The 14,403-nt window shown below is 41.2% G+C and overlaps 2 protein-coding genes across 2 annotated transcripts in view; one reads left to right on the forward strand and one right to left on the reverse strand.

Annotated features, from left to right (window-relative positions):
- Positions 1–911: 911 nt before the first annotated feature.
- arl6ip6 (ADP-ribosylation factor-like 6 interacting protein 6) lies at positions 912–6,149 on the forward strand. The gene is made up of 4 exons (XM_072379366.1): positions 912–1,430; positions 1,623–1,676; positions 4,419–4,551; positions 4,640–6,149. Exons 1-4 carry the CDS (start codon positions 1,283–1,285, stop codon positions 4,731–4,733), a joined length of 429 nt encoding a protein of 142 aa, XP_072235467.1. The 5' UTR covers positions 912–1,282; the 3' UTR covers positions 4,734–6,149.
- Positions 6,150–7,502: 1,353 nt separating this feature from the next.
- slc19a2 (solute carrier family 19 member 2) overlaps positions 7,503–14,403 on the reverse strand; it is a 65,973-nt gene continuing 59,072 nt past the window's right edge. Inside the window, exons 3-8 of the mRNA XM_072379346.1 lie at positions 13,086–13,625; positions 12,568–12,814; positions 12,274–12,466; positions 11,639–11,780; positions 11,395–11,533; positions 7,503–8,499 (exon numbers count right to left, since the gene is read on the reverse strand). Of these exons, the coding sequence (XP_072235447.1) occupies positions 8,453–8,499; positions 11,395–11,533; positions 11,639–11,780; positions 12,274–12,466; positions 12,568–12,814; positions 13,086–13,625 (1,308 nt within the window). The 3' untranslated portion in view covers positions 7,503–8,452. The remainder of the gene's footprint in view (positions 8,500–11,394; positions 11,534–11,638; positions 11,781–12,273; positions 12,467–12,567; positions 12,815–13,085; positions 13,626–14,403) is intronic.

The following is a 14,403-nucleotide window of genomic DNA, read 5'->3' on the forward strand; positions in this document are numbered from 1 at the left end:
TCGTATGTCAGCAAGTTAGTATCATTAGGGGTAAATACCAGTTTGATATCACAAACATGGGCCTAACATCACGAATTAGAACACCCATTTATTTGCATTGTTTTTAATGCTACATTTTTGGGGGGGTTTGTCCTTGCTCTCAGGTGGATAATTCAGGTAATGCTGACACCTTGAACCAAGTTTTTTACCTGAAAAATGGCTGAAATGATGAAGACCGTTGGAGTCAGAGCTGGTTATTTGTCAAGCCCTTGCTTAAATAAGATGAAGAGATTTGAGTCTGTCAAAAAGAGGACTCCTCAGCTGCGGGGTGGGTTGGTGGGTAGAGAGGTGTAGTGTATAGCATGTGGCACCATGACCATGTCAATGCACACAAATGTGTCCACAGTCAAGGATTGTATGGTATGATAATAAACTTTATTGGGCTTTAAAAACGCTGTGAGTTTTTTAAGTTTGCAAAAACATTATTTCCTTCATCATGACGTCAGATTCCCCCAAACACTGTATTGCAGTAGTCTTCTGTAAAAGCAATACATATTGAGAATATCCCTTTATTTTCCAGTGTTTCTTTGATGTATTGTGCAATAGTGCCAGCTGATTTATTTGGAGTGCTTTTAATTTCAGGCATTTTGCTTTTCACACCTCCATTCTTCCAGTCGAAATGCTGAATAAGCAGTGGGAATATTATCACAGCCCCATGACTGCTGCCATCAACAGACACGCCACAGAAAGGAATTTCCCAGCAGGACCCAGCTCAAATCGTGCCAGTGGCAACGAGCGATGGCACTTCCGGTGGCACTCTGTGGCAGCTGCCTCTGCTAAGGTGTAGCAGCACAGACTGCCACCGGAAGTGCCATCGCTCGAGAGGAGACTGCTGCCGGGTTGTCATTATCGTTATTAGCTATGGCCTGTAACTCAATCAGTTCAGTCAGAACTTTCATCTGATAATGTGGTTATTGGTTGTTCTTTAATAAAAAGTCTTGGACTCATAATACTAAGTCACTGCATTTACTTAAGATGGAAACCATGTCTTACATAGTATTACACTCACTCTCCTCGTGTAGTCATTTTTAATTCTATTTATTTATTTTGAATTCTTCTAAAAGCTCCTTCAGTTAACGCTACACAGACGGAAGGGCAAAGTTGTTTGCGGAAGTGCTCAAGCCAGAGAAGCACAACATTTCCTGCTGCAGCTCAGATGATTCCGTTCACACAGCGTCTGACCTAAAGACCACCGTCAAGAAAACTTAGTGGGACCAAACAGACGTGTTTTCAGACCCGGGTGATGTTCACAGAGGGACCTGCTAAGAGTGCGAGGCGACCGCAGGATCGCCCCAAACCATGGCTCACAGTCAGCGCCTCAGTCCTGGGCTCCGCGGCAGCTGTGGCCGCTGTCGGCTCTCTTTGCGCCCTCGTTTATCCGGTACTCAAAGGTAAGCGTACACCACCTTATCTCACCAAGTTCACCGCAATACCCTGAGCGAGGGTTATTTTTGCCTCAAAGTGTCACACGGAAGACATCCCAATCTGTTTGATGCCAGCTTGCTGGACGGCAGTACAAGCGTTTTTAAGCAGTGAGCTTTGGATCAGCTGTGAGCAGTGATCTTGGTTAATGACTGTTTCAGAACTGAGAGCAGAGAGGGTGACAGGTGAGAATGGCATTGAAGAGAGGATGCTTGGTGAGTACTGATGTCTGTTCCTTTTTGTCCCAGATGATTGGCATATTTTAATTGTCTTGATATTTAGATACACAGATAATCACTGTCCACCTTTGTTCAGGGGGGGTTCTTAACGGCATATTTAAGCTTTTTGACAGTTTTTCTTAGTTTAAAGAACTGACTGGAGATGATTTGCAGATTGATTATTATATCCATAGGTTTTCCTGGAAAAGTGTAAGGGCTTGAACTGTCTTGAAGTGTAAGTGAAGATTCGTGGAGCTTTGTGATGGACACAGTTGATGGAGGATTTCTGATGTTTCTTCAAGCCCTAAATTTGCTCTTTTCAAAAATTAGTTTTTTATACATCAGCATACTTACACATTATCAAGAAAACATTCGGATCCCTTCGCTTTATACACCTTTTAGTTAACTACTTTTGAAAATGTTTCCCCATCTTCTGATCACAAATAGAGTCCCTCTATGTGAGCTATATTTGCTTGATCTTTTACAGGGAGCCAAATCACAGCTGACATATGGAGAGATCCATCACAGGATTCACTCAGAAAGACAGGCAGCCATACACACCATGCAAATGTATAAAAACAGAGACCAAAAGGCAAATTTCAGCAAAGCAGTTTTAGATCTGCTTTGCTCACGGTGAAAAATAGCTGGAATGACATGGACTTCCATCTCTCTATCATATATTGATGTAACCAGAAGCAAATTGGCAAAAAAATCAACCTTCTGCTCAGTGGATGAACTTCTCTTTCAGGCAGGTGTACATTATATATCTACTGCATCAACTATTGGGACCTGGGACCTGCTAAGAGTCTTTATGGACAATGTGATGTCCGTGAAGGTCAGACAAAAGTAACATTGAAGTTATTCCCATAAAACAGGCCAAACTGAATGTATCATGATGTGCAGTTACGGGCTTTAGGCATGAAGGACCTGCCTGGTGTTCCGCACATACCACTGAAAAGATTTGAGAAGATTTGGCAAAGGATTTTGTTTGATGAGATAAATATTCAAAAATATTTGTATAAGCTCCAAATCCTAGTTAGCTTATCATCAGCCACTAGAATCCCTGAGCTATAGAGTTCTTATGATTATAAAAACTCTGATCCCATGTCATTACTTTGTCTGTTGTAACAACACAGAGAATATAATTATAGCATCCTAACATTCATATGCATATAGATTCTCAATAACATGCATATCAGTCGATGTAGTTACTGGCTGTCAAAAATAGTGTTGGGATCTGGGAGTTTCTCAGCATATTTAAGAACAAATATGTTGATACAATCTGCAATAACCAGCTAATTATGAAATCAGTGTTTGCTACTGTCCCAGATTATGTTAGCTGTCAAAAACCAACCAAGTAGTATCACTAAGAAATGTTCATAAATCTAGATTAAAACTTATAAAATAACATCTATGTCCCATGAAATGGAAGGAGCAAGCTGTTGCAGACGTTATTGTTCTGGTAACGAATAAAAAGTTAAAAATTGAAAACACAGACACTGTTCGAAGGATTTCCATTGTTGTTGTTTTTTAAATAGAGCAGAAAGCTTTCAGTGGAGCAAGTTCTGACTGTTCCAAATGAAACTGGAGATGATTCCATGCAGAGCGGGCAGAGAAACTGGAAGCTTTCTTTCCTGTTTCAGCTGGAACACGAGGAGCAGAGAAATGCAAAATGTCATTTAAGGCATAACGGCTTTCAATTCTCCGAAGAAAAGTGCGTAAATAGAGAGGAACCGAGCCAATAAGAGCCTTGTAAACAAGAGTCATCCAGTGTGTATATGGCCTTGCATTCAGGAGGGCATGGCAGCTTGACCATTCAGTTCACAGAGGTGGGTGAGGCGGCTACAACCAGTGATAAATCTCAGAGCTCTGCGGTGGACCCGAGTCAAAGACTGTAGGCAGCTGGCTGAAGCACACATATACACAACATCACCACAATCACATACAGGCAAAAATGTAGCGGATATCAGAAGCTTCTGAGCTCTGCCGTAGAAACATGACCTGTTTCTGTAGTAGAAACCAAGCTTCACCCTTAATTTGGAGATCAAATTCTTTACATGAGCTTTGAAAGAAAGCTCTCCATCCCAGGTACTTACCAGTTCAAGAATATGTGTTCCAGTAAGGTTTATGAGAAGGAAACTAGTCTATTACTCATCTTTTTTATTAATCTTTATTGATCAGCTGGAAATGAACAGTGTGTTGCTGTCAGCGTCATGTTCTAGTGATGTTTCTCAGCAGCAGGACAAGGAGACTGGCCATAATTCAGATTCAGAAGCCCTCATTCAGGGTGAAACTGCCTGAGCTCTGGGTGAAGTTTGACTTTTCAGCAAACAACAAACCAGCCAAGTTAACACGCGACAGACAGAATCTGTCAACATGGCAGGTATGAACTGTGAAAATCCTGTAGAGATTTAACCCAAATGATTAAAAGCGGCCTTTCTGCACCAAATTGAGGGTGTAAATGATATTGTGAATGTGACGTTTGTATTTTCAAAGCATTTGCAAACTTAAATAAAAAAAACAAAGACGCTTGCTTGTACATAGTTGCTTTTGAATTGAAATAGAATGAAATTATGAATCTAATTTGAAATGAAATGAAACATCTTTTTTTTTTTTTTTTTTAAAGTGAAGGGGTCTGAAGACTTTCTGCATAAACTGCATGCTTTTATTCCCAACCCCGAGCCTAAGCCGCATTAAACTGTGAGAGGGAAGTGTTTGAAAAGCTTTGTGTGTGTTCAGGTTTCTGGAGTATCCTGATGCTGTCAGTACTTGTAGGATGCATCTGCTGTGTCTTCTCATGGACTCTTAACTACCTTGACTCCTACCAGCCTGGCATGGTGTTCCCAACACCCCTGACACTGCCTAGCTTCAGGTAAAACTCTTATGTTACACTAATGTAACTGTCGGTGGGGTTTGGACTTTAAACATACGATCACATCAAATGACTGTCTTCCCTGCAGGGATGTTTCTGGCCATGGCTTCCACATGAGTTATGGCGTTGCTGTCCTTAATGGTATCATGGCCATGCTTGCTGTTATCTGGAGCCTCTCCTGACACACTTATTCTGGGAAGGAATGCCCACCTGCACGGCCGCCTGGTCCTGGACTCTGGCCAAACAGAGTAAAGGCACCCAAGAAGTTGCCCCGTAGTAGATTCAACTACAATTTGTAATGGAACACAGTTGTTGTGGACACAGTCAAGAAAACACTGAAATGTGATTCGACACTGCTGTACTGCAGCTTTGTTTTTCCTCCTTTAGTTTTGCTGCTCCAGAGGTTTTATTTGCATTACTTCCACTAGGCTGCAGTGTGTGACCACTTCTCTTTAGATGAGTCTTTTCTAAAGGTAAGAGTGTCGTATGTTTAATTTTCACTGTTTTGAACTACAGCTATACTGTAGATATACAGTATACGGTATAGAAGTAGTTACAACTTCTATGTGTGATTCAGTATATAGTGATGTGTGTGGGAAGAACTTTAACAAATCCCTAAACAGTCCAGAGCTGCATATTCCTCCAATGATTGTGTAAGAAAAGTGATATTTTATGTGAAATCGGCCTCAGAGCACAAAAATGTGAAATGTGAGTCATCTCAATGAATGTAGAGAGATGGCAGTCTTACATTTTGGAAGACCATGTCATTCCAGTTATTTTCCACTGTGGACAGATGTAGGGGAGGTTGGCTCTTAAAGTTGCTTTCCTTAGCCTTTTTGTGCAGACTGAGAACCAACTTTGCTTCGGTGTGAGCACTCTGAACTTTTGCATGAAAGGCAATACTATTGCACACGATAAATAGCGTGAAACACATTCTCAAATTTACTCTGTTAGAAAAATTCAGACAGCTGCACGTCAAATTCCATAATTAGTTATTGTGGTTCCTGGTAGCACAGTGATCAAGTTTTTTAATGCTGTTGATTTGCAAAACAAGAAGGTACTCGGCTCTGGGCCTTTCTGTTTTGATGCGTGGGAGATTTATCTGGGTTCCTTGCTTTTTTTTTTGCCAAAGTACAAACATTCTAAATAGGGCATATGTATGAGTTTGTATGACCCTGTGATGGACTGGCAGCGTGTCACGGACAGATTCTGTTGCAATACATTCTCAACACAACCGTTGGGAGCTCCGTATTCTCGGACCCAAGTTCCATGTCACGCTACAGTTTGTGTGCATCATTCCTTCTGTATTGACAACAGTAGCCTTTCCATTGTTTCTGTACTTTAGCCACTTCAGTTTTAGACTGTGGAATGCTGGTGAAAAGAAGCTTTTAAGTGATAATCATAAGCTTCCTTTGAAAAATGTCTTAAATATATTTAAGTAGCTTAAATTTCATGAACAGCTTGCAGCGGTTTGTTCTGCTGTGAAGAAGTAGACTGTTTGAATGAACAATTCACAATTTACAGCAAAATAAATGCAGTTTTGTGTTTTCAAAATGTGCTTTCTTTTTGACCACAGTATCACTACATCTTTCTTGGCTGCTTTTTATTGGTCAAACCTTCACTTAGAATCACATACTTGTTTCATGTTTGACATACTTTTCATAATAAAACTGCGGAAACCAAGACAGTTTGAGTCAGAAAACTTGAATAGGGCTTTTTAAATGTTTGGGTTTTAACTGAAATTCTAAACTAAACTTTCGTTAACCAATCAAAAAAAACCTGAAACCTTTTCTTTTTATTAATAGGTGTAGGGCGACTTCCAATATCCACTTAAAGTCACCAGAGGGAGAAGCAATTAGGGTCCTGTCTAGTTGTATGACGCGCTGCGTTTGTAAAGATGCACGCCGAGTCCTGGTGCGTTTGTGTTTATTTTGTATATATGTTTCCAGCATTTCTGCAGTAGCACATGTGCTTAGATAAAGAAATGTACGTTAGAACATCGTGCTGCATACATGCATGCGTGCGGTCCACAACGATGACAGCTACCCAACCTTTCCACCCGAGCACAGGTGAGTGAGCACCTCTTTATAGCTGCGCCCATGTGATCACCGTGGCAACACAATCGGCATGGATCCTACTATAGGTATGAGCAAGAGCTTTGGTGCTGATCTTTAACATACTGCACTGATTCAAGATTTTGTTTTAAGATGATTCATTTCCTCAGAATTGTGCCTCTCTATCTTCAACATTTGAGCAAACAGACCTCAGTTCAATCCAGGAGATCAAAAAAGCTTTTTCTGGTCAAGCACTTAATCAAAAACACTTAATGAGATGGTATAGTTTTTTTAATCAAGTCTGTATTTCTCCCATGGTATCAGAGTTTGGGTGTAGATATATTTTAGTGCAGTTTGTATAAGAGGGAGAAAATATGGTGGGAATATGAAACCTGTGAGCACAGGTGGGGAACCTAAACAACAGTTTGTAAGCCAGGAAATGCTCATGCTTTCCTGTAAAGGAAGAGCAAAGTTTTAACACACCCACTCTCTGATTACATTCTTTTTCAGGACTGTGGGTGTTTTTACACTTGAATGGAATTTTTCAGACTAGTTTTCCTGTTGCACTTTCATTGATTATGGACCTACCCTGTCACTGAGGTATGAGGATGTGTTGGTAGGCTGGTTTACACACCGGTCCCACAGGTTTCTGCCACTGTCGAGAAGAGTGTCGTCATGCAGGATTAATGGGTTGGCAATTTCTGCCAAGCCCAAAGTTAGACCTTCCCCTGTCATACTGGGAACCCTCTTTTGACCAGACCAGTTTAGGAAGGCATGGCTGCCCAAGCAATATACATCATTTGCATGTTTGGTCAACTTCCACTTACATGGTGCCCAGAGAATCCAGTAAGGAGAGCAAACAAAGCCAATGGATGAAGATACTTTCAAATGATTTATTTCAAGATAGTGTGATTATAAAATAAGATAAATATACAAAAAAAGACATTCATACATTTGCATTCTTACATAGGCAGAAATTGAAGACAGAAGCGCCACGCAACTTTTTGTCTAAAAACAACTGAAAGAAAAATTCCATCTTCTAAGGTAAGGTAGATACAACCTCAACATGTCATCTCTCATTGAACAAAAACAGATGAAGGAGCAGCATGTGAAAAAAGAGCATTCACTTGTGTGTTAACAATGCCAAGGCTGGAAGACATCAGGAATGCTCTTCGAGAAGCAGCCGTTGCTGTCCATCTGGAGTTAAAAGGAGTTTCCAAACTGCTGCGGTGGGACATTAAGAGCCGTGCACACACTGAATGTTGTAAAGAAGAGTGAGCCAAAATGACTCCACAATGTCACAGACTGATAATGTCAAACAGAAAAGATTACACCAAAGTCATGTAGCTAAAAAAGGTTTTAAAAACTTTTTTTTTAACAAAAACCTAACCAAAACAGAAGCAGTGTGTGAAAAACTGACACGGTGGTCCAGGTGGTTCTTTTCTACATCCTGATACAACAAACCTTAAACCTAAAAGAGGGAGGACTTTCTTTTTTACCTGACAGTTTGTGCAGGACATAATTAATAAATAGGCTCTCAAAATTAAATTAAAGACCACATCTAAAAAATAGTGCAAATATTCTCACTGAAATCTGGGATTTACACATTCAAACAAATCTTTGAGCACAAACCTCCGAAAAAGATTATTCAGCAGATTATTGCTCAAATGAATTGTCAGGTTTCCCATCTTCCCATCCAACACCATCACTCGACAGTCATCAAACAAAGGAATACACTTGGAGAAATGGTAAAAAAGTTGATTGGAAAAGGGGAGGAGGTATCTTTCCACATTGCGAGAGCCAAATGTTGGAAATACATTCACTGTCTTTGGGCTGTTAAATGGGTATCAATAACCAGCATGGACAAAAGGAGCCCTCCTGATGGTGCCAGCTTCTGGGCAGAGACAAAAACAAACAAAACAAACACTCAAACTCATCGTCAAGGCCGTGTCCAAGTGCCGACCAGGACACAAGAGGACACAACTGTCCAGTGCAGAAGTGATGATAATAGATAGATAAGTGCTCTACATTAGCAATAATAAAATCTCAGCCAGAAATGATAGCCAATGAGAATGCAAGAGATGGAGGGAGGTGACACAGGGTCAGGGGTAAACAATAACAGGAAACTAAATCTAACGTGAAACAATCTGAAGGAGACCGCGGTGATGAGATTACGATATGCTCAGAAATTTCATCCACAGAACTCACTGCCTGTTGGCCTTCAGGTGGATTCCCCGGAAGAGGTACAACTGCATCTATAAGCTTTCTCTACATTTATCATACAGAACGAGTCAAAGTTTGGACTAAAAACCATCATTAGTGACCCATTAGAAGTGTGCGGCTGTACCTTTGTCTGACCCCACCATCTGCCTGCATTTCATTTCATTCTACTTTTATGGAGTGTGTACGTTTAAAGTTTTTCAAGTTTACAAAAGATAAAGGACAATTTCTACTTATTATCTCTAGCTGCCTTCAAAAGCGTCAAAATTACTGCAGCGATCTACGTTGTCATATTTCTGCTGATGTAAGAAAATTATTTGGGTATTCTACATTTCAGGGTATGCCTGGGGATTAATCCCAGAGCCAACCAAACACTGGACGCACACTGCAAGTTATTATATGGCTGTATGTACGGCAAAGGAAGGCGTATTCTATTTCTTACCCTTACAACCACATCCATATTCCACTCGTTAAAAAGTTCCTTCATATGGAGTACACACTCACTTTAGTTTGACTTGAACATGACACGACTGAAAGTTGATGGTAATTAACTGCTGAAAACAGATCTCAGCCAATGCACTTTTTTTTTTTTTTTTTTTTACAAGAAACATTTAACACAAACTACAGCTCCAAGCAGTTTTATCTCCATACATGTGCAAATACTTTGTTCTTTAACGAGTAGATCTATATCTGAGTAACTGTATCTGAGTTTGACACTCAAGATTTCATTTTTCAGTGTACGCTACTGACCGTAGAACAGTTATTGTTGGATTCGTTAACAAGAAGGAAGCTATCTAATGTAAGAAAAATATATCATGAGGCACTTTGAAAAAAAATCCCAGAACAAAGACATGAGCAGCTTACACAGATAAAAGCAACCCACAGATATCATAATGCATCAGCAGTTCAAGCTTGTTAAGGTTGGAGTTTACATGGAGCCTGACATAGATACTGCTCATTACTACCAATACTTTTCACTTATCAATAGAAATATTTATCAGTGATAATACAACCGTCTCTATGCAATTACCTGCACACTGGGAGATGTACGACACAAAAAAATCTATGTTCATACTAAATCAAATGACTAATGTGGGAAAAGTGGAGCCTGTGACAAACAGCTGCAGACATTCAAGTCTTTAGACCTCCAGTTGTTTTTCTTTTTCTCTTTTGAAGACATTTTCATGGATTTATTTCATTTATACTGCGCTCCCCATCACATCAGGTTCAGTTAAAGACCTTGCTAACTCTTAACTCAAATGTCCAGCACTTCATGCTTCCTCTTCTTTTGAGCAGACTCGGAGTGTGGGGGACATCCAGAAGAGGCTGGGGAGAGGACGCAGACTGAGTGTTTAGGGTGAGGGTTAGCTGTGTGACAAACAGGTAAGCCAGAGTTGTTCACACTATTACCATCAGACATTACGGGTGTCTTCAGGCTGGAAATGATATAAAAAGAGACATTATGTTACAATTGTTTCTGATACATAAACTAATGGCAAGTCCGAACCAATTCAGACCGTTCTACCATATTTCTCAGCGATCATTATTTGTCATCATAGCGACCAGAGGGCTCTAATAATAAGCTTTTTGTACTTCTCTACTGGGAATTTAGACCACTCCTCTTCCATTTTCCATGTATTTTTCCTCAGAAGGCTTTGTTACCACCGTTCTGATCTGAAGTTCTTTGAACAGAGTTCAGACGAGTATTCAGGCCTCGACTCCAGCTGGGTCACCTCAAAAAGTGTATCCTGCTCTCAATTAACCTTTTCTTGTTCACTGTGCGTTCCTGGAAGGCTCAGAGCTGCATGAGGCCAGGTTTTACTGCAGACTTCCTACAGATTCTTTCCTTGCAATATAATTCACTGTGACTAAGTTTCCTGGCCCAATTACAAGAATAAACGGCCAAAACTTTCTTGGACCCGTAAGTTCTTTCTTCATCTCATCCAGCCACGTTACTGATGTTAAGAAGTCCTCTTCTCTCTCCAGCTGAGCTTTTGCAGGGGCTGGGTAAGCATGTGACTTGGCAGAGTAGAGTTCCCCTTGTGACCCAAGTATTCATGAAGACCGGCCTGATGCAATGTGTTTGGATCATTTTGGATGAGGAACGTCTAGTAAAAATACATTATTCAGCTTTTTGTTTGACATTTCCAGCCAGAAGGACACATGATGGTTAAGAGAAAAAACATAAGACTATAAATGAAACCCTTACATGGCAACAGCATTATGGTGCCAAGGATTCCTCCTTTGGCAGCTTTGGCTGTGTCTTCCTCATATCTTCTCTGGGGGGAGCTAAGAGGGGATGATGGCCTAATAAAAGGCACCCTGGGTATCGGCTTCCCAACTGCAAGCGTGCTACAGAAGTCTTTTTACAATCTCGTGGCCAGAATGTATAAATGCAACTTGTTTTGTAAGTATAAAATGGTTGTAGCTTTCACCTTCTACTATGTTACATTTTGCTTTGCCACTATGTAACTGAAGAAATGTGTCATCCACCTTGTGCTCACTCACTGCTTTTGCTATATAAAATACTAATCAGTCATTTCATACTAAGTGCAATAACTGGCTTCACCATTTGGAGGACAGTTGGACTCTGCTTGGACGTTAGCCAGAACTTCCTCCTCAGGGTGCTTCCTGGAGGCCAGTCTGCAGAGCCCAGCAATGAGAAATATCACAGCAATAACAGCAAAGTAGGCACCGTAGATGAGAAACTGAAGGAGAGAAATGAGAGAACATCCATCAAATACGCAATGAAGCAGAGTTAACAGTACAGCTGCCCTCATGCAATGCAAAAGAAGGAGTGTGCAGTTCCTCACCTGAGTGAAAACATCAAGGCCCAGGCCAGCCGAGTCCACAACTACCAAAGTGAGCAGAGATTGCAGCAGCAAAGCCCCAAAAGTGTTCACTCCAAACACCAGTGCATACCGCTGCATGTTGAGACTGGCAGCGATCTGGTATCTGATGGTCAGAAAGCAACGTTCACATCCAGGCACCATCCATTTCCTTGTGCTACAAAAGCCGGAATACTAAAGAGCAACTTAGGGTAGTGTTTAAAAAAGACGACATGCATAATAATAATAATAATAATTATATAAAATGAAAAAGAGAAAATACAGTGTTCTCATGATCTGCTAACATTACTTTTTTTTTTAAAATTGGTGAAAATAACAATAAATCATTTTAAACAGTCTTCTTCTTCCCCTGCATTGTAAAGCATCTTCACCAACCCAACATGACAGTGAAACATCCAAAAAGATCCTTCATCCTCACCTTTATTGTAACTTTTTAAAGCCTTATAATGACTTCTATTTACAAACAGATTCTGAGCAGTTTCTAGGTTTCAAATTCACATTCAATTCCACAGGACTGTTTAAGTATTCCAGATAAGCTGCATTTGCATGTCTTAAATTCAGCCTTTAATCTAATATGCAACAACAGACTTTGTACTCACGTGGCCACAGTGATGAGCAGCATGTAAGTGGCTCTAAAGAGGACATATGAGCTGTAGCACACCCAGATGTTGTTCAGCATGTCCATGGCAAACACACACACAGCCATGAGAAAGGAGAGCAAACACAAAGCCAGCTCCCCCCACCGAGCCCAGGATACAGGCAGACAGCCTGCCAGCAGAGCTGCCAGAGCCCCTGCAGAACAACAGTCACACACCAGTCCATTTCAAACATTCACAGAAGAATCAATCTGAACTCTGTGACGTGGCTCAAAGGAAAGCAAACAGGGGCCTCACCGAGCAGTGTGGACAGCGTCTCAACGTAGCCGTTGAAAATTTCATAGTCATGCGACGGCCGAATGTTCTCCCATAAAGCTTGGGCATAGTTTATGATCTGGAAGTAGCCACAGGTAGCCAGAGCCCACCACACGGACCACGCCAACAGGGGGCGACATCTGTAGCACTGCACAAAGTCATTAAACAGCATCCGCAACACCTCCACCAGACCACTGCTACGGCTCTGTGCCTCAGAGTGCCTGGATATCTGAAAAGAGAAATATGTATTAGTGTACTTCTTTGGAGAAATGCAAAGACTCGTGTAGAGTGTCCAACACACACAAAAGACTACGGAGTCACTATTATATGACGTCACAGGATGTGGGGAAGAAGCTGCCAAGTGGTAAGCAGGCTGTAAGGTGAATAAAGTGCCATTCACACCACTGAGAGTTCTATGGGTAACACGACAATTCACTTTTCAAAAGCTGAATTCACGCCATAATCAAAGCTTGGCCTGGATAAAGCAGCTTGTTTCTCACCATGGGCTCTTTGGTCTCCGAATCCTCTGCCTTCTCCATCTGGGAAGTGTTGCCGCTGCTCGGCTTGTCCTCTGCTGCCCCAGGACTCTTGTGGAAGAACAAGGTCCTTTTGGGCATGGGGAGAAACCAGGGGGCAGCAAAGGCCACGGCGGCTGACGCCAGAGTAATGATGACGAGGTGGAGCAGTTCAACTTCGGCCAGAGAGAGCAAGAGCTGGCCCATCAGCGATCCAGCAGCTGACCCAAACAGAGTGATGCTGCGACAGTAGCTGGTCACTCTCTGATACTGTGCTGGCTCCACCACGCTGTAGATGTAGGAATAATAGGCCACCTCCGAAGCCGTGGCAAGCCCAAAGAAAAACTCCAGGAGCTGCATGGCCACCATGCCTTGAGCCTTCCAAAGAATGCCATAAGTAACCACTAAACTGGTGGCCTGCAGCACCAACACAGGCTTATAACGGAGGTAGTCCGTGGCCACAAAGATGGGAAACAGAAGTATAAGGTAGGAATATGTCCATATGGGATAGAGTTCATTGACAACCTGCAAATAACAGAAAAAGATTTACAGTGCTGATTTCAAATTAAAAGCTGCAGAATGTATCAATAATCTTTTATGTTCTTTTCAAGTTTCACTGTAAAAAATGCTGTTAAAAACTATGAAATTCTTTTTTTTTTAAATTTGACTAAAAGTTCAAATGGTCACATGAAGTTTTTTTTTTTCAATGACCCCACAGCTGTTTCTGCCTCTGGATTACAAACATGATCGATACTCATGGACATCGACCTCTCAATGTTCTCTTCTTTTTGGCCGTGGGTGTTGGTTTTTGCTGAATTGAATTGTTATTTTCCAACACACAACCCATAACAGCACCTGCTGACAGCACCGTGAGGCCAGTTTATTTGCTGGATAGTTGGTAACCCGGAAGAGTTTTCTCTATGATGCAACCTTTGAAAAGACTGCTTCAGATTTATTTCAGGACAGGATGAAAAAACAACTAGTGATATTAGTCATGTTAGAAATGTTGATGGCCAATCTAATTGAATAGATGGATAACAAGAGCGTGATAATACTATTTACTGAAATCACTTTGAAAATCTTGTCACTAAACAACTTCATCTCAATATCTAATAAGAACAAAGCTGGACTTTAAAAATTAAAAGGTCAGTAGCTGTATCTTAAAGTGGTTTTCATGGTGGTACCTCCAAGACTAACCATTGTTTTAATGAGGGGTTGTTTTAGCCTAAATCAGTGCGCAAGGACCTGCTGTTGAACACTGGTTGAGGCAGATGGCCATCCTTCCACGTTCTGGTGGAGGTTT

The sequence above is a fragment of the Leuresthes tenuis genome, unplaced genomic scaffold (genome assembly GCF_036924035.1).
Source record: "Leuresthes tenuis unplaced genomic scaffold, fLeuTen1.0.hap1 SCAF_1, whole genome shotgun sequence".
Classification (NCBI taxonomy): domain Eukaryota; kingdom Metazoa; phylum Chordata; class Actinopteri; order Atheriniformes; family Atherinopsidae; genus Leuresthes; species Leuresthes tenuis.

What these genes read in the sequence shown, in the direction of transcription:
- arl6ip6 (XM_072379366.1), top strand. Translation starts at nt 1,283, where the DNA reads ATGTTCACAGAGGGACCTGCTAAGAGTGCGAGGCGACCGCAGGATCGC. An exon ending in CATTGAAGAGAGGATGCTTG is followed by an intron (nt 1,677 to 4,418) that starts GTGAGTACTGAT and finishes GTGTGTGTTCAG; the next exon opens with GTTTCTGGAGTATCCTGATG. An exon ending in CTGACACTGCCTAGCTTCAG is followed by an intron (nt 4,552 to 4,639) that starts GTAAAACTCTTA and finishes TCTTCCCTGCAG; the next exon opens with GGATGTTTCTGGCCATGGCT.